General features: G+C 38.5%; 1 protein-coding gene across 13 annotated transcripts in view; it reads right to left on the minus strand.

Moving 5' to 3' along the window:
* The window catches only part of PUM2 (pumilio RNA binding family member 2), a 92,260-nt gene that overhangs the window by 28,452 nt on the left and 43,497 nt on the right, over positions 1–20,311 (minus strand). For 8 of the 13 annotated variants that reach the window (XM_062209013.1, XM_062209014.1, XM_062209010.1 and 5 more), the window contains 6 exons: positions 15,898–16,023; positions 12,267–12,409; positions 11,364–11,502; positions 5,339–5,482; positions 4,927–5,220; positions 420–656 (listed from right to left, as the gene is read on the minus strand). In XM_062209013.1, coding sequence (XP_062064997.1) covers positions 420–656; positions 4,927–5,220; positions 5,339–5,482; positions 11,364–11,502; positions 12,267–12,409; positions 15,898–16,023 — 1,083 coding nt within the window. The remainder of the gene's footprint in view (positions 1–419; positions 657–4,926; positions 5,221–5,338; positions 5,483–11,363; positions 11,503–12,266; positions 12,410–15,897; positions 16,024–20,311) is intronic. The other 5 variants (XM_062209018.1, XM_062209017.1, XM_062209007.1 and 2 more) reach the window with 2 other exon arrangements.

Consider the following 20,311-nt stretch of genomic DNA (forward strand, 5'->3'; position numbering starts at 1 on the left):
CCAAAGGAAAAACCACTGTATTAAACTAAATTATTTAAGTTCGGTAAACTGTGTGACTAATCTTTTTCTTATGGTGTGCAAAACTTTGGATAGTGAAACTGTTCTTTCACTATCATGTATAAATACTTGGAATTTTCAGATGTTCTAATACACACAAATCAAAAGCACAAACAAGAAAAACACACCATTGTATTTCGTAAGAGGAACATAAGATAAAATAGGGGGTCTTTACCTTACTGTACATTAGACCCTCACTTTGAATTTTCAGGAAAGTAGAACTTTCTCAAAAGGCTAACATCTAAAAGCAAAAGCAATTCGGCACGTTTTATCCAACATTAAATATTTTACATATATTATAAACACACACACAAACACACATGTATACATACAAATAAAAAGGGTTTTGGTTATTTTTTTACCTAAGTGCAAACTGGATGAGGATCCATGTGATGAAAGTGATGGCGGTGGCGTAAGTGAATGTCCTGGAGTTTGGCTTGGCAGAGGCATGCCTATTGGACTTGGAGAGGAGGAAAATCCCAGACTATTGTAAAATGGTTGCCCTATGGGTGCTAGGCTGCTACTAGATCTTTTGTACAAGTCAGAGCTAGTAGATAGAGACTCTCTCCTTGTGGCACTACTACTTGCAGAACTGCCAACTGAAGAAGAAATAAAAAAAACCCTAATTACATACAGTGTTAACTGAATAAAACCTATCCCCAACTCTTGCTGGGAAATAACAGAAGTGATCACAATAATTATTTTTAGAAACATTGTGGAGAAGATAATTACTGTGATAACTATATATACACTACCTTATTAATCATAAAAGGGTATAAATGCACCCCAATAAAATAAACAAAATAATTAACAGAGCAGTCATATGTTTCATTATTTCACACATATTTACCACTGGCACATATGATTACTGTGCTTTAATACCCTGGTATGATTTATAAACCCTAGAATTCGAGTTGTCTACTTTAGAACATGCTAGAGATTAAATTCCAGTAAGGTTAAATTTTGGCAATATCCTAATCCCTAAAACCTGGTTCTCAGATTTCAACTCCATGCCAAGAAAAGATTATAGTAATGAATGCAATATTAATACATTCCCTTCACCATTCACATTTGATTTGGCTTCTACCTGTGTTAAAAAATATAGTCCTTTAAGTCCATATTGGCCCGAATATTAGTTGTACAATACAGATGACAGCTAACTTCCAGCATTTCTCACACTATACATTCTCCCTATTCTCAAACAACTAAACCACCATACATGCACACACATACTAAACTTTCTGCTAGAAAATTAAAGGGCTTGCTACTGTTATACCAAAGATGCTTTCACTTACTATCTCTCAGGGCTCTTCTATTCCTAAGATTCTATTACTAGCCTCCTGAGCCCCTTACACTATAGCCTCAACCATCACTATACCGTATTTTGAATTTTAACTTAACCTCAAATTCAACTATTAACGTTCTCATCATTTTTTCCTTTGTATTGCAAAAAATAATAAATGGATACTAGAATCACACTATTATGTTGGCCTTGGTGAGTTACACACACTTACTTGGAAGAGCAAACCAACATCAGGTTGCTAACCAACATCTATAGATAATCAAATTCTTTACTGTATTTGCATAAAGGCTATCCAAAACTCCCAATTCTTAAGTCTAACTTGGAGTCCATATTTTCCAAGTATGCTTCCTTCTTATTTTTAAATATTCAGATACTTTTAACATGCCTTTAACATGGAACAGAATTTCATATTGCACTTTTTAACCTGTCTGGTCCTTTTTTTTTTTTTTTTTTTTAAAGGACAAGGCTTATATTCGGACCAATATGGCAATTCTTTTGAAGGACTTTCGAAGTTTCTGTTAAATAATGCTAGTTTTCCAATCGCAAGTCACACAGGGCATACAGGAAAAACTTAAGTAGGGTATATGATGGATAGACCAAGTTAAGCTTATCATACAGACCAGTACCTTACACTGGCTTTGGCAAATTCGAATTCCTTAAGGAGAGAGGGGGAACCAGGCTCATGCTACTCTTTTAGGCAAAGATCATAATGCTATGAAACATTTTATATCAGCCCATGTAATTTATGAAAGACTGATCATGTTTTACTGAAAATTTCACATTTTAAGATAGCATAAATAGAAAAGTTGTGAGCGACTATATGCATTTTAATAGTAAAAACAAAGATAAACATTAATGTAATAAATTGCTCTTTGAGTTGGTTTTGGCAAAACTGTCAATGTACACTACATTAACTAGCTAATTTAAAAGGACACTGTCAAAGTGATATTTCTAAAACATATTCATATCACATACTGCATTTGAAAAATTCCCATTTATTTCAAAAACCAATTTAAATGACAAGAAAAAAGACAACAGCTCTCTAGTAAGTGCAGTAGCATTATCATTTCCTTGGCAAATAACTAAAGAAACTGGTTTCAACACATGCGATATTACTTTCCTCCAAAACAGAAAAGTTAAGCCAAACATTTAAAGTCAATTCAGAAATAACAGCAAACATAAAGAAAACAGGCTCTTTTAAAGTTTTATTATGTCTAAAATTTCTCTAACATGACAATAAATATGAAAAAAAAAAAAAAAAGTGTACCTAAGATAGCTAAGAGGCTAGACAGTCAATGGAGTCAACTACTCATTCATCAACTGTGTATCAGAAGCTAAATTACCAATTTCCAATTGTAACAGAACTTTTAAAATCAGTCACAGAAAGGATGATTTAATTACCATATTGTAATGGCTATGGTTCCTGGCCAGTTGTACCATAAACTGGTATTTTCAACACTGCTAAATATTAATAATTTCATTATATGGGTAAAAGGATAACTATGCATGTTAATTTTAAGTGTGTGTATAAAATATATTTTTTATTTCATGTAAGTATGCTATTAAGATAATACAAAATGGCAGTGGATAACTCGTTGGAAGAATACATATTGTGCCACACACTTTAATGAACTCAGAAAAGGTCCCAGAGAAGAGAGAAGATAATAGACTATTGACTGGTATTCAGGGGTGGCCATCACAAATGCCCTCTGAAGCAAGGTAAGATGGACCATTCCCAGACCGGACATCAGAACTGAGTGAATGCTGCTTATAAATAAAGAGAGGCATGAAGGTCACTTTGGGAGGGGGAAAGGCATCTGTAGGGTACATTTCTAGAAGATAAAATGTTCATGCCAACCAGAGTGTGAAGGCTTGGAAAACCAGTTTTAAAGAGTCAAATGGGAATTTGGAGGAAGAACTGAGTAGGGTATTGGCTAATATATACCAGACCATCACTGACCTATATTAGGAAAGGGAACATGAAGTTTATCAAAGTTCTATTTTCTCCTGATTATTTATGGTCCTCAACCGATAGTTTACAAAATATTCATATCCACAAAGTTTGCTTTTTAAATTATAATGGTCTTTCAAATTTTCCTCAGAATATTTATAATTCTTTGGGGAAAATGTCCCAACTGCATTAGAAACAAATGATACGTTCTACAGGAATTTGTAAGATTGACATAAAAACACTGAACTCCAAAAGAAATAAAAAACAAAAAATAAAAACTCAAGCGGGAATATTTAAGGGTTGGACAGCCTCTATGGTCACTGGATTTTCCCTCTAAGGTTCCTGTGCCCATTCTTCACAAAATTTTGTTAGGCATGGACGACATTTTATTATGCTTCATCATAACAACAAAACCTTCTGTACCTACATCTTCAGAGCTGTTTTACACCATCCCTCCAATAAATATGAATGTTAAAAGTTCACAAGACACTTCTAGAGGAAACTCGTAAACATCATTAATAATGACTAGTATTATATTTTGCCATTTTCCACATCAGAAAAGATATAATTTGATACGTGGAAAAATAGATGAGGAATAGATATTAAGGGCTCTGGGATATTATGTTGCAGAAATAGAAAATCTCTTGAGGTTCAAATAAATAGCTTAGCCCTCATGAAGGTCATCAACTCTATCAACAGAATTAAAGTAATCTGTTTTCCCCTAATATTTACTGAATATGCTAGAAAACTCAGAATATTCAGGAGAACTTCAAAAAGTCTGCAGAAATATGGAAATTACAAGATAATTTTGGTGCAAGAAAAATCTGAAACCTATGCTGTCTTTTCATAATACACATTTCCCACAAACTATTTTTGAAGACCATGCATAGAAGGTGTGCCAACATGAAGTCAATGTAAGTTCTTCCTCAGCCACAAGATACAGGAATTAATGTGTATGAGTTCTTTATTTTGTGAAGCTATTAAAATTTTTGATTTCTCAATTGTTATATAAAACTATGTGTTACAAAAAACAAGCATCCTTTCAAATGACTATTTAGTGACAAAAGGGTAAATTAAATTATTTAACTGAAAATAAAGATAAATAGACTGGTAGTTTCCAAGGAGCTTCTGTTTAGAATGTACATACACATAAATGTTATATTCCAAGTAAAGAAACTCATTATGAACCACCAGCTTTTCATAATAAACTATCTGATAAGCACATAATTATTATTTGAAAACACTGAAAATTTAACATGGCAAAGCTTTTACCTCCTCAAACATTAATTATGTAGAGAATAAGGAAGAGGAAGTAATAGACAATATATTGACCCAAACCTTACTAAAACAAGTTACAGTAATAATTCCATAAAGACAGGAGAAAAAGGAAATGTATTATGTTTGATTTAAGAATAGGCTGCTTGAAATGAGCTAAACATTCATAAATGTTGAAGATTTGCAGGACATGTTTTTTCTCCTACAAAATTAAACCAGTTAATACTTTATTCTGCCCTCCCTACACTACATATTATTACTGCCTATTTTAATATTAAACACATACATATACCACATGTCTACTTTAGCAGAATATACTCATCTTAAAGATAAAACTTACCTGATGAACCAAATCCACTGAGGGCTGAGCCTATAGCAGCACCCAAAGAGCTACTGCTTCCAAAGCCAAGCGATGTACTTCCAGGTTGACCAGGTCCATGAGAGAATAAAGAACTGCTCTGGGAGCTGTTAGTTAAAGAATTGCTCCCATAGAATGAATTAGACTGCAGATTAGTGCTCGGCTGCTGCTGCTGCTGCTGCTGCTGCGGTGGCTGAGTGCCAATTGGCCGAAACAGACCATTTGTGCTGCCTGTAAGACTATTTGCAGTTCCTCCAGCTGCTGCTGCTGCTGCTGCTGTAAAATACATTTCAGATACTTCTTAAAACTACTCAAAAAGCTATCCTATATTTTTAAAGTGGTATCTTAAAGAACACCAGGAAATATCATCCCTAAAGATGTCAGTTACACTTACCAGCTTGTGCTGCTGCTGAACTAATTAAAACAGGTGTTGGAGCCATTAATCGAACTGGAGTTCCAAGGCCAGTTCTTGCTCCAGGGCCAACCACTAAGGCACCAGTCTGATCATAATAGGCAGTTGGAGCTAGTACTTGATAGCCTAGATAACATTAAAAGAAATGGTTATTGATGAAAAATCAAGGGCATCTAATTGTCCCCTGCATTTGTATTTTCATAAACCTAAAACACAGTTTTTTATATTAGTACCACAAAATTTTTTGGTTACCGTATGAAAATAAACACATTTGAGGCACTACTATACATTTTTAAAGATATATGAGGCCGGCGCCATGGCTCAATAGGCTAATCCTCCGCCTTGCGGCGCCAGCACACCAGGTTCTAGTCCCAGTTGGGGCAACGGATTCTGTCCCGGTTGCCCCTCTTCCAGGCCAGCTCTCTGCTGTGGCCCGGGAAGGCAGTGGAGGATGGCCCAAGTGCTTGGGCCCTGCACCCAATGGGAGACCAGGAGAAGCACCTGGCTCTTGCCTTTGGATCAGCGCGGTGCGCCGGCTGCAGCACACTGGCCACGGTGGCCATTGGAGGGTGAACCAAAGGCAAAGGAAGACCTTTCTCCCTGTCTCTCTCTCTCACTATCCACTCTGCCTGTCAAACAAAAAACAAAAAACAAACAAAAAACAAAAAAAAAAGAAAGAAAAAACAAAAAACAAAAAAAAAAAAAGATATATGAAATAGTAGAGTGTAAACATTTTTTTCTCTAAATTTTAGGAGATGCCTTTCACATATGGATCATAAATAAATAAGACTTAATTTTCCTTAATATAGGATTATCAAGGGCTGACACTAGAAAAATATTACCATTTAGTCTTGAGAGGTTGGACACAAAGGAGGAAGTGAGGTGAACACTATAAAAAGTGTGTAGTATGAAATTTAGGTTCTAAACCAATTGCTAAAGTATGAGCATTCCCTTAGATTTTCATTGTAATCACTCTCTTTAAAGACTTCCAAGGGGCTGGCGCTGTGGCATAACAGGTAAAGCCGCTGCCTGCAGTGCCAGCATCCCATATGGGCACTGATTTGAGTCCCGGCTGCTCCACTTCCCATCCAGCTCTCTGCTATGGCCTGGGAAAGCAGTGAAGTCCTTGGGTCCCTGCACCAATGTGGGAGACCTGGAAAAAGATCCTGGCTCCTGGCTTCAAATAAATAAAGGGCAGAGAAAGAGAGAGGTCTTCCATCCACTGGTTCCCTCTCGAGATGGCCTCAATGGCCCGAGCTGCACTGATCTGAAGCCAGGAGCCAGGAGCTTCTTCTGGGTCTTCAATGAGGATACAGGGGTCCAAGGACTTGGGCCATCTTCCACTGCTTTCCTAGGCCATTGCAGAGAACTGTATTGGAAGTGGAGCAGCTGGGACTCAAACTGGCACCTATATAGGATGCTGGCACTGCAGGCAGCAGCTTTACCTGCTATACCACAGTGCTGGCCCTGTGAACATAAACTTTAAAACCATAAGGTAACAATTCATTTGTAAATGTTCTCTAGCTAGTTTAAATAAAAGTCACAGGAGCATTGGTTTTATTATAGCCTTGTGCTCAGCCTGGTAACAATTTGCATTACTCAGAACTACAGAAGAGTGAAGTACACTTCTTGGGTTTTCTTATCCAGAATTCCTCTACTGAACCAAAGAACACAGAAAACAATTTAAATGACTACTGAGCCAATTCTGCTAATGATGGACCAAAACAAGTACCAATACACTGGAATAGGAGAGATGTGAACTATACAGTAGAAACTTTAGGGCAAAAAGGTTCACCTTCCCCTGGAACTCAGGCTGACAAAGGCTTTCTCTTGCAGTGGCAAGGACTTATGCTCAACAGCTTAACAACAATCTTAAAAATGTACTGATGGGGGCAGACGCTATGATGTAGCCATATTTCCATCAGTTCAAGTCCTGGCTACTCCACTTCTGATCCAGCTCTCTGCTATGGCCTGGAAAAGCAGTAGAAGATGGCCCAAGTCCTTGGGCCCCTGTGCCCGTGTGGGAGATCCAGAAGAAGCTCCTGGCTCCGGGCTTTGGATTGGCACAGCTTCAGCCATTGTGGCCGTCTGGGGAGTGTAACCAGAGGATGGAAGACCCCCCGCCCCCGCTTCTGCCTTTCCTTCTCTCTTGGTGTAACTCTTTCAAATAAATAAATAAATCTTAAAAAAAAAAAGCTAATCCATTCGGACAATCTGGCACAAACACTGAGAAAGCTCCTAACTGCTACTGAACTCTTTTAAATAGCACACACATAACTTGCAAAAGGAGAGGAATTAGTTCAGTCAATTCATCCACCAATATCTTCATTTCACTTTATTTTCTAAACCTTGCTTGAACCTATTCGTTCTCCTGACTGCCACTATCCTGTCCAACCAGACTCATACTGTCTGCTCATCCTCTTTTGCTCTGCTTCTATAACCTCTTCTCCAGGTGATCTTTTAATATCCAAATCTAATACCAAATCCCTGCTCAAATTTTTCCAGAGTTGAAAATGGAAATCAAAACTCTCAATAAAACCCACTACATGTTATGGCTGGTCTCTGGCTGCCTCTTTAGTTCACCTGGCACTCTTGTACCTATTATTCTCTAGTGTAACTAGGCTTTAAACTCCTTAAAGGCACTATGCTTTTTTCCACCACAGGGATTTACTGTATTGTTTCCCTGTCACAGAATGTATTTCTCTTCCTCTCTCTCTCCCTGTTAACTTAGTTTGATTCATTGCTATTCATTTGCACATTTGGACAAACACTTTATCACTTAGCTACTGAATGCCAGGTACGATTATTAGAAGCACTGTGGTATATCAGATAACAATAACATATCATTCTCATGAAGATTATTTTCTACAGCAAATGAACCAAAGGATATGTCAGACAGTTTTGAGGAGGATTAAATGGAGAAAAATATTAGGGAAAGTGGACAGAAAGTTTTAGATGATAATAGTAGTTGTCAATACTGTCAAGCTGGGTCATGAAGAACACCCTTAACAGGATGACATACAAAGAAAAGAGGAGTGAAAGACGACTGACAGACCAGTTAAGTAGATTTCTATAGAGAGAGGTCTCCAAATACAGAGAACAGAAACGGAGTCTGGTTGAAACAGAGATGGAAGAAAAGTAATCGAAATGGGCAATAAGGGGCCAGATCCTCTTACTCTGAAAAGACAGGCAACCAATAGAGGGATTTAAAAAGAAGACTGAGTTAATTTGATTTCTCTTTCACTCTAGCCATTGTGTAGAGAACAGACTCCATGGGGGAGAAATGATGGGCAAAATGAAATGGAGAGCTAATCCAGGTGAGATGGGAAGATGATGAAATTGCAGCCAAAAAAAAAAAAAAAAGACAGTTGGATTGAGAGAGCAGCAGGATTTGTTGAAACTAGATGTAGGGTATGAGGGGAAAAAAAAGGTCAAAAATTGCTTCTTGAATTGCTATTTTTAGACAAAGTTTTACAAGCATGGAACTGCTATTTAATGTCAAGTAAAGATGAATACCAATATATTCATAAAATTAAAGTCTCGGCCGGCGCCGTGGCTTAACAGGCTAATCCTCCACCTTGCGACGCCGGCACACCGGGTTCTAGTCCCGGTCAGGGCGCCGGATTCTATCCCGGTTGCCCCTCTTCCAGGCCAGCTCTCTGCTATGGCCCGGGAAGGCAGTGGAGGATGGCCCAAGTGCTTGGGCCCTGCACCCCATGGGAGACCAGGAGAAGCACCTGGCTCCTGGCTTCGGATCAGCGCGATGCGCCGGCCGCAGCGGCCATTGGAGGGTGAACCAATGGCAAAAAGGAAGGCCTTTCTCTCTGTCTCTCTCTTACTATCCACTCTGCCTGTCCAAAAAAAAAAAAAAAAAATCCAGGAAAGTATGCATTGTGAAAAAACCATGCATGGATTTCAAAACATATTTTGTACCAAAATTAATTTACCTTAATTCCATTTTCTATGAACTTTTTTTTTTTTTTTTTTTTTAATTTATTTGACAGAGTTAGACAGTGAGAGAGACAGACATTCAGAGAAGGTTGGGGAAGGGGTGGGGGAGGCGACGGAGTAAGGACAAATAAGCTAGCCACCCAATGGTTCACTCTGCAAACGCCTCCAGAAGCCGGGAACTTATCTAGGTTTCCCAAATGAGTCCCAGAGACCCAATCACTGGAGGTATCACCTGCTGCCTTCCAATGTCTGCAGTGGCATGAAACTGGAACTGGGAGTCAAATGACAAGAACTGGGCTCAGGCACTCCAATATGGGATGTGAGATGTTCACACCTTAACCACAAGGTCAAATGTCTGCTCACTCTTTTTATTATCACACATTAGCTTTCTATCTATGGAACTGTATGGATATGGAAAGAGAATGATGATGCTGAGGAGAATTCAGTACAGCGGCACGAGAAGCTTTAGAGTGAAGCAACCATCTGAACAGTTAACTCACTTGAGACATACTAATTTCAGTAAGGCCACTTTTATGAGACGGATTTTTAAGTTTATATTCTACAGGAGCCAAATGTGGCTCAAAAGCTTAAATAAAATAATCTGCTTTAAGAAGTGTCCTAATGTTACAAATCTTACCAGTTTTTATCATTCCATGGTTAACAATCAAGTTGTTTTTAGACAATTAAAGTATTAAAAAGCTATTTTTAGAATTATCAAGAATTTACTGTTAAAACAAGAAAGCAATAGCTTTCTTATAGAATGGAAATAAGGTGAATATAATAGATTCTAAGAACTCAATAAAATCAATAGCACTTATTTTTTTAGTAAGATAAAAAATAAAACTATGAGCTAAAACAAAGAAAGGGAACAAAGGCATGTATTAAGAAATGAGCCTAGAAAGTACCAAGAGCCTAGCAAGATTAGCAACAGAGGCAGCAGGAAACATACACAGCCCAAAACTACTTCAAATTCCAGGTTCCCCTAAGAATCTAGTTAAGGCAGAAGGATTCTGTAGTCCACACCTCTCTATCTGTAACTAAAACCTAAGAAGAACCCTGAGTAGTCTTAGCAATACTCCAGAACTCTCCGAGCTCACTTCTTTCAAGTTTTATCTGCATGTCCCTACAGCGACTTCAGTTTCAGTCATTTCCTCAAAAGGCTGCTGTGCCAACACCTTGTCTCTGCAAGGGACCAGGACAGTAGCTAACAGGAAGCAAATATATAACTTAGTTAAAAAATGAGAAGGTGGGGCTAGGATTGTGGCATAGTGAGTAAGGCCACTGCTTCCAACAATGGAATATGTACGGGTGCTAGTTGAATCCTGGCTGCTGCACTTCTGATCTAGCTCCCTGTTAATGGTTTGGGAAAAGCAGCAGAAGATGGACTGTTTGGGCCACTGCCACCCATTTGAGAGACCCAGATGAAACTCCTGGCTCCAGCCTGACCCAACTCTAGACACTGTGCCCATTTGGGGAGGGGATGAACAGATGGAAGCTCACTCTCTCTGCATCCATCTCTCTTGGTAACTCTTTCAAATCATTAAGCCTTAAAAAATTAAAAAAAAAGGCCTGTCATTCTATTCGCCTTCCTACTTTAGGGACAGCAATATAAAAACTGGAAGCAGAGTAGCTGGGACTCGAATTGGCACTCCAATATGGGATGGGGCATAATAAGTAGTATCTTAACCTGCTGTGCCACAATGCCTGCCCCTAAATGACTGTTCTTATGGGAAAAGTAGCAAATTGCAACCAACTGCTTTCACTTCTTGAAATATTCAGAAATCTGGGCTAGGTTCACCTGGAAAGATGCTTTAGTTTATGACATAAGAGTAAGGAAAAAAGGGCTTTGTAGAGAATTTTGACACATATTTAGCATTACTGTCATTCAGTCTCACAAACAGTATTGAAATCAACCATTAGCATCTGAGTTCATTACCAGGCAGTCAAGATTTTAAAGACACTTCTCAATTGTTTCACCCTTCAATGTGGGAGCCTAAGACTTAAAAATTTCAGATTTCAAATCTATTCGTATTTCTACAACTAACCAAATATATACCTGGCATGCCCGTAGCAAGACTCTGACCAAAAGCCAGAGTTGGATTTGCTGCTGCAGCTGCTGCAAGTGATTCTGCTTGCTGCCCTTGCTGACCCTGACTGGGAGTAAGAGGACGTTGACCTGCTCCAGCACGGAGAACCTAAAAGGACAAATGATTTTCTTAAAAGTAATAGATAAATCAACAAATTTACCTAGGACAACTGTGAATAAATTACAAATAGCTTTTGCAGTGGAACACATTTACGTGTGATGCAATATAGATTCGGCATGCAAAATCACAAAATATTTTATCAAAAACATAATCACTGGCTCTTAACAACTAGAATAATTTATAAAGCAACATGGAAGTTCCAGGCCTTTGAGCAAGCATTCTTTCTAATAGTCATGCTGATTAATTTACCAAGGCAATTCTATTTTTAAGAGATTTGTTTAGGAGTGGAGAGAATGGCAAAATCTTAGCTGAAAATTAAAACATTTAACTTTATTATCACTGTTTTCTAAGTCTGAAAACTGAAATGCAAGTTCTTTTCATTGATCAGAAAATATTAAGCTAATATTTTCAACAGTAATTTAAATACTTGGAGAAATATGAAAAGATCATTACTTTGAAAGGAATATTATGAGCATACTTCTAAGAAATGCTGAAAAGAATTTTAAAATTGCTAGAGAATTTGAAGAGTGAAATATAACAGAAATATAGAAATGAAATACACCAAATCTTTAAATTCCTAAACAAAGTATAAGTCAGGAAAAAACTACATAATAAATACTTGTGAACCAATTATATGTGCCAGATATTATGTCACATATTTAGGAAACAAAAGAGAAAAAGACACAGATCTTCAACACTAGAAACCCACAGAAAAGAATATTCAAGTCCTAGTGACGGAACCAAGGGCCTACCTGCTGCTGTCCAGGCTGAGCCTGTGATGCTGCCTGCTGATTGGCTGTGTTGTTTGCCGCAGCTGCAGCTTGTTGCTGAAATAAATTGGCTGGATACACCCCCCACGGAACACCGTAATACTGAGGTGGAACCACTGCTGGACCTAAATCAATACCCCATGTCCCCCCCAAAAAAGAAATCAGAAAGAAGGGTCACTAGATTTTACAGATAAAATCTGAGGTCAGTCACTATTTGTTTAAATGGGGACAAGCATAAGACTTAGAACAGAACATGTTCTTACTCCATTTTTCCACAAACATTTTGAACTTCTCTTGTATTTTCATTAAAAGTTAGCTTTAATTTCTATAAACTATCTTTATAATCTCCCACCTCTTCTTGCTGTTTTTTCCCCCTAATTTTATTTGGGAGCAAATATCATTATTGGTGCATGGATTATATGACAGTAGTGGTCTTAATGCAAGATGTGAATCAGAATTTAAAGCTACTAATGGATTGACAGGGCATGTAATCCTCTATTCAACACGTATGAAATCCAATTCATGGGTCTTGTACTGCCAAACACAAATAAGTGTGTACAGGGAACATTAGACATAATAAAACTAAGGTTTCTTATCAATCAATTCTCTTAAGAATTATTTTCTAACTGCTGAGGTGAGTTACATAAAAATCATTTTATCCTTTGCTTTGCAACCTATAACACAAAGCTGGCAAACATTCCAGTACCAAGTTTGCTACAGTGGTATCTGAATAGAAAATCAAGTTGAAAAATATTCTTAATTTGTGAAACAGTCACAATTCTCAAATAGCAACTGAAATTATACACAAATAAATACGACATCAGTGTTTATGTGGTTAGGAAAATGAGAGCAGTGAGTCAAAACAAGAAAGAAGTAGGTAATATAAGAACAGATGAAAATAGGTAAGAAAGCTAATAAGGAGAAACTGAATGAACTGTTCCTGCTCTGTTATACTTTATATTTAATATTTGATTCCTAGAGAGTAAATAGAATTATGCACAGTAAGTCCCACCATTACAGTAATGAAGAAAATGCCATAAATTCTGACACAAGAACGTCCTAAAATTGCCAGCGGAATGTTAGGGCATCTCATTGGTTTCACTTTGTTTTGGAAGAAAATAAAGCCCATTGTAATTAACATAATTACTAAAATGAAAAGCATTAAGAACTTTAAAGGCAAACTATATTTCCAAAGGTAGCCAGGTAATGACAACCTATAATGAGGGGCTGTTACAGTACTGAAAAGACTTTATGAAGAAAGGGTACACTGCAGAAACAGAACAGGAGTCAGACATTTACCTACAACTTCACTATCCAACAGAGTTAGAAGCCCCTTGCAGTTTCTAAACAATCAAGAGGTGGACAGTCCAAAACGGCATGTACTATAAAAGTTTAATATACACAGGATTTAAGACTTAGCACAAGTGGCTGGTGCTGTGGTACATCTCATATCAGAATGCTGGGTTGAGTCCCGGCTACTCCACATATAATCCAATTCCTTGCTAATGTGCCTGGGAAAGCAGTGGAAAATGGCCCAAGTGTTGGGTCCCTGGCTCCTGGCTTCAGCCTAGCCCATACCTGGCTGCTGCAGCCACTTGAGGAGTGAATCAAAAATGGAGATTTCTCTCTGACACTCTACCTTTCAAATAAACCAATCTATTAGTAATTTTAAAAACACTGATTACAGGCTGAAAAGATGATATTATGGACATGTTGGGCTAAACAAAATATATTGAAATTAATAGCATTTGTTTTCTGCTTTTATGATGTGGCAACTCAAAAGTTTTAAATAATGGGCCAGTGTTGTAGTGCAGCCAGTTAAGCTGCTGTGACACTGATATCCAGGGTGGGAGTGCTGATTAGAATTGGAGTCCCCAATGCTTCACTTCAGACCCAATTTCTTGCTAATGGCCTGAGAAGACAGCAGATGACCCTGCTACCCATGTGGGGAAACCAGGATGGAGCTATGGGTTCCTGGCTTCACTCTGGCCCAGCCCTAGTCACTGCTGTCATTTGGTGAGTGGACCAGAGGATGGAAGATCTCTTTTCTCACTCACTCTCTCTCTCCCCTTCTGTCACTCTGCCCTTTCACAAAAATAAATCTTAAAAATATTTAAATCACATTTTCTGGATCACATTGTATTTTTCCTAGACAGCACTGGTCCTAGAAAACCTAGTCCAGAATGCTTATCCCAAAATAAATGACCTCTTAAAATTGCTCCTGTCAGTCGTCCCATGGATAAATGTACAATATATGAGTATTGGCTGGCGCCATGGCTCACTTGGCTAATCCTCCGCCTGAGGTGCCAGCATCCCATATGGGCACTGGGTTCTAGAACCGGCTGCTCCTCTTCCAGTACAGCTCTCTGCTGTGGCCCGGGAGGGCAGCGGAGGATGGCCCAAGTGCTTAGGTCCTTGCACCCACATGGGAGACTGGGAGGAAGCACCTGGCTCCTCGCTTCGGATCAGCGCAGTGCTGGCCACAGTGGCCATTAGGGGAGTGAACCAATGGAAGAAAGGCCTTTCTCTCTGTCTCTCTCTCACTGTCTGTAACTCTCTGTCTCTAACTCTGCCTGTCAAAAAAATAAAAATATGAGTATCTTTATATACGGTAATATTATATACTAACATCAAGCTACATGCATCAGAAAAAATCCATATGGTTAAAGAATCACATGCATATCCAAATCTGAATGTAACAAGTTAGTTCCATTCTACTAGCTAGGGTATCAAGTAAGAATCTGAAATTAACTGCCTTCAAACAACAAAAGATTTGACTATAAATTCTAAACTTCTAGAAAAAGATTGCTGAATACCAAAAGTGAATTTAAAACAATGTAATTGATTACTGACAATCATTTCGGTGAAGAGAGCACTGAAAACCAAAAAGACTCACTGACAGCTTCAAGTTAGCCCATGAGCAGACTCCAACCTGTTCTTGTAACAGTGACCAGCATAAATCACATTGAAATCTTACTTCTATTTCTGCAGCCAATTCAAGCTAAAACAAACTCTTCCTACCCTACGCAAGATCAGCAAATTGTTTTGTTCAGTAACAGTGCCTGACCAGCCCGAGACTTAAAAAAGTGGTATCATTTTGGTTTCTATTTCAGATTTTGAGTGGTAGTCTCAAGGGTTTTGCAGTTTTTATTAAGTTCTTCCCAACTTCACTCTCCTTTTATGACCCTCTAATTCATTTTAACAGCGCTCAACAAACCTTTTAGACATGCAATCCCTTAGATTGCCGACGCTCTTTACATTACCCCTGGCCTGAGTATTCACATCACCTGGTTTATTTTCCGAAAAATAGTACTTTACAGTATCTCTGTGGATACTGGGATTGATCAGTAAAATGGAGATTCATGTTTGAAAGCATAAGATTTCTGAAACTGCAGAAATGAAAATGTAAACTAACTTTGTATTGGTGGAAAAGTGTTATGGCTTAGGCTCTTCCTTGTGGCATTAGTTGAAAAATCACTCCCTGGAAACCAGCTCAATCTGGATAATGGTTCAGTTCATCCAAGAAACTTCAAATTGCCCAAACAGATAAAAATAAAGCCTACACCAAAATTATAGTTAAATCCATAATAAACAAGGATGAACAAAAAGTTACCTGCTAATGTTGCTGCTGCAGCCAATCCTGCTGCAGTATATGGATCAGTTCCTGGAGGAGCAGCACTAATAATATATGGATTTGGCACAAATGCAGCTGGAGCAAGGCCTGCTGAGAATACTCCAGCTATATTTAAAAAGGGGAGAGATAATGAATAAAAATGTAAAGTGTCTTTCTTCATTAGGTAAAAACATTTATACTCTGAATCTGGAGTCGGGTGGGGCGGGGGGAGGAAACTATATAGTATGTCAATTTTTTACTAAGTGACCTTGAATACACAACCTGACTTGAAGTTCTTCATTTAATAAATACACAGTATCACCAGCTTTCTTGCACTTTTTTTTTAAGAAATCACATGTGGGGCCCAGGTCTTTAGCATAGTAGGTTAAACATCCGCCTGCAGCGCCAGCATCCCACAAGGGCACCGGGTGGAGTCCTGGCTGTTCCCCTTCCAGTACAGCTCCCCGCTGACAGCCTGGGAAAACAACAGAAGATTGCCCAAGTGCTTGGGCCCTCGCATCCATGTTGGGAACCTGGAAGAATCCTGGGTTCGTACTGGCCCAGTTCCAGTCATTGCAGCCATTTGGGGATATCAGCGGACAGAAGATCTCTCCCTCCCTCTCAAGTAAATACATAAATGTTCAAAAAAAAAAAAAAATCAGATGTGATATTAAGTATTAAGTGACTGCACTGTACTAGAATATAACAGGTACATAATAAAACAAGAGCTATAACCAGAGTGAAGATTGATGAAGAGCTTTCTGACACAAGAACTGAAGGTTTGGACCTTACTCTGCAGGCAACACAGACACAAGGAAGAGTTTTAATTCAGCCTACTGTTGACTCTAACAATACATGCCCATGGATTTACTGAAGACTAAGAAATATTTTTAAAATAAACATTTATAGTACTTATTAAAGTGAGAAGAAACTCCTAGGTAATGAGGAATCACTGTAATGATTACTAAAAATCTGAAAACATGATCCTAGGGCTGCCTCTTCTGGAAAAATAATTGAGATAAGTGGATGAGAAAGAAACCATGAAAAAGATGTACTTAGAGTGGCCGGTGATGTGGTGTAGTGGGTAAGCCACCGCCTGCAGTGCCAGCATCCCATATGGGCACAGGTTTGAGACCCTGCTGTTCCATTTCCGATCCTGCTCTCTGCTACGGTCTGGGAAAGCAGTAGAGGATGGCTCAAGTCCTTGGGCCACTGTACACACATGGGAAACCCAGAAAAAACTCCCCGCTTGGGATTGGCCCAACTCTGGTCATTGTAGCCATTTGGGGAATGAACCATTGGATGGAAGATTCTCTCTGCCTCTGGGTAACTCTACCTTTCAAATAAATTATTTTTTTTCAAGATGTATTCAGAGTTAAGGACATCAAAAAAGGAAGTTTAAAAGATGACAAAAAGCGGCCGGCGCCGCAGCTCACTAGGCTAATCCTCCGCCTTGCGGCGCTGGCACACCGGGTTCTAGTCCCAGTCGGGGCACCGGATTGTCCCGGTTGCCCCTCTTCCAGGTCAGCTCTCTGCTGTGGCCCGGGAGTACAGTGAAGGATGGCCCAGGTGCTTGGGCCCTGCACCCCATGGGAGACCAGGATAAGCACCTGGCTCCTGCCATCGGATCAGCTCAGCACGCCAGCCGTGGCGGCCATTGGAGGGTGAACCAACGGCAAAGGAAGACCTTTCTCTCTCTCTCTCACTGTCCACTCTGCCTGTCAAAAATAAAAATAAAATAAAAAGATGACAAAAAGGGGGAAAGATTACAGGTATGAAAGTAGGTGGATATAAAGTTATTTTTTCTTTTAAAAAACACATTTATTTATTTATTTGAAAGGCAGAGTTACAGAGAGAGAATCAGATGGAGAAAGATCGATCTTCCATTTGCTGATTTACTCCCCAAATGGCGGCAACAGCAGGGGCTGACCCAGGACAACGCCAGGAGCCAGGAGCTTTCTCTGGATTTCCTGCGTGGGTTCAGGAGCCCGAGTACTTGGGCCATCCTCCACTGCTTTCCCAGGCCACAGCAGGGAGCTGGACAGCAAGTGGAGCAGCCCAGACTCAAAGCAATGCCATGTGGGATGACAGCTCTGCAGGCAGTGGCTGTATCTGCTACATCACAACGCTGGCCCAGAAATTCTTTAAAAAAAAAAAAAAAAAATCCAAAAGATAAATTTTAAAATCTGGAACTTACAAATCAAGATTTAAAAAAACCTATTTTAGACTAGTTTACAGTACCTTTCAAAGTTTTTGACTTTGATTCACAATATGAAGTATATTTCACAACAATCTAGTGTACATATACACGTACAGTCTAGGTCATACCATGTCTCACACACAAAATGTATCCTTATTGGGGTCAGCGTTATGGCACAGCGGGTAAAGCCGTTGCCTGCGATACTGGCTTCCCGCATGGCACCAGTTTGAGTCCTGGCTGCTCTGCCTTGGATCCAGCTCTCTGCTAATGTACCTGGGAAAGCACAGAGGATGGCCCACATGTTTGGGCCCCTATATCCACATGGGAGATCAGGAAGAAGCTCCTAGCTCCTGGCTTCCACTGGTCCAGACCAAGCCATTACAGCCATTTGGGGAGTAAATCAGCGGATGAAGATCGTCCTCTCTCTCTCTCTCTTTCAAATAGATAAATATTTCTTTATTAAAAAGGGATACTGGTTGAGTTTCAACCACATTATTTTCTCTGTTTTTTTTATTTATTTTCTGTAATTTTTGAAAGTATACACCACAACACTGATTTCACGTATAAGCACAACAATACCATTTTAAAAAAATTTTTTGAAAGGTAAGAAACTGTGTGTGCAATAAAACCTGTGCAATAGTTCAAGTTTACATAGAGTCACACGCCTAATTACACTATGGGTCCAAGGTTTCAAGATTTCCCTCAACATAACTATCATGAATTTCTTAATCATCAAAAATAGAAAAGTATGTTCTACTTATAGCACAAAAAATCTGAAAGCCAGCCAATTTTTTTTGTATTTCATGACTTTATAATAGTTTTGAAAAGTTCAAATACTAATGGAGTATTCTCAATTTTAAGCACACATTTTATATTCTAGACTATAATGATCTACTTTTCTACTTAGCAATTAATGATAGATCTCTGTCACGAGATACATATCTAGCTCATTCTCTTTAACTGCAGAACTGAAGGAATATGATTTAATCAGACTACTACAGGCACATAGTTAGATATTTCATTATCTTTTGCCATAAATGATGCTGCTTTCAAAAAACTACCCAGGTCTCCATTATCCTGTATCATTTTGAAAATTCACTTAAATGGACAACAAATATAAACTCTTCATCCCCATTTCCAGATTAATCTCCAGTATAGCTGCACCAATTTATATTCCTACCAAGGGTAAGTTGGAATGTCACTCACTGTTGCCACAACATGACCTTATTAAGCTTTTTAAACAGCTGTCAATCTGGTAAGAAAAATTTTAAAACCAACTATTTTAATTTATGCTTTCTGATTATCAACAAGATGAAATACATCAATCTTTTATACTTTTTAATTTTCTCATTTAAATTTTCAATCTGCCAGGAATGAGACCCATTTATCCCCAAGCTATTTTCCAAATAATTGTTTTGTCACCGGGTTGAAAGGCCAAATTAAAATTCATCCCACTACTCTGCCCTAAACTCATATATATGCACAGACTCTGATTTATTTCAGTTTTCTTGTCCATAAATAACAAGTGTTTTGAAATAAGACTTAACAAGTCCCCTTCCTTCCACTTTATTAGATTTCCATTAATTTTCTGGTTTTACATTTCTGAGACAAATATCCAAATCAAACTCTCAAATTTAAAACACAAACACACACTCTTGGGGTTCTGACCAAACTACATTAATTTAGGAAGACTCGCTATCACTACCATATTGCGTTTTCCAAAAAAAAAAAAAAAAAGCCCATGTATCAATTTACTCATGATGTCAGGAAAGGTTTGACTCTTTCCGAACAATGGCCTTGCACATCTTTAGTTACTCACCCCTCCATTGCATTTCACTCCTCGTGCCCTGACTACTAAGGGTAATTCCAGTGTTCTGGGAGATTTCCTAAGTTTTATTTTCCAGCTCAGTAAGTCCAATCAATTATGAGGCCCATTTAGAACTATTTTTTCAATCATTTCTATTTACAAGATGCTGAAATGCTTTGTTTTCATACAATTTTATTGTTTCAGGAACACTGTTGACTTTTAACAGGTTAGCCTTATCTCTTAAAGGTTGTGAATAGAACCTTAACATTCTTTAACTTCTAACTCAAGTGTAAACTGTTATGACTCTTTTCTAACTTACCTTTCATGTTTTTACTGTCATTTTTCATTGAGACACTATTTTATTCAAATTTCTCTTGCACTAACCTATCAGGTGGTACCAAGACCAC

The sequence above is a fragment of the Lepus europaeus genome, chromosome 13, assembly GCF_033115175.1.
Source record: "Lepus europaeus isolate LE1 chromosome 13, mLepTim1.pri, whole genome shotgun sequence".
Classification (NCBI taxonomy): Eukaryota; Metazoa; Chordata; class Mammalia; order Lagomorpha; family Leporidae; genus Lepus; species Lepus europaeus.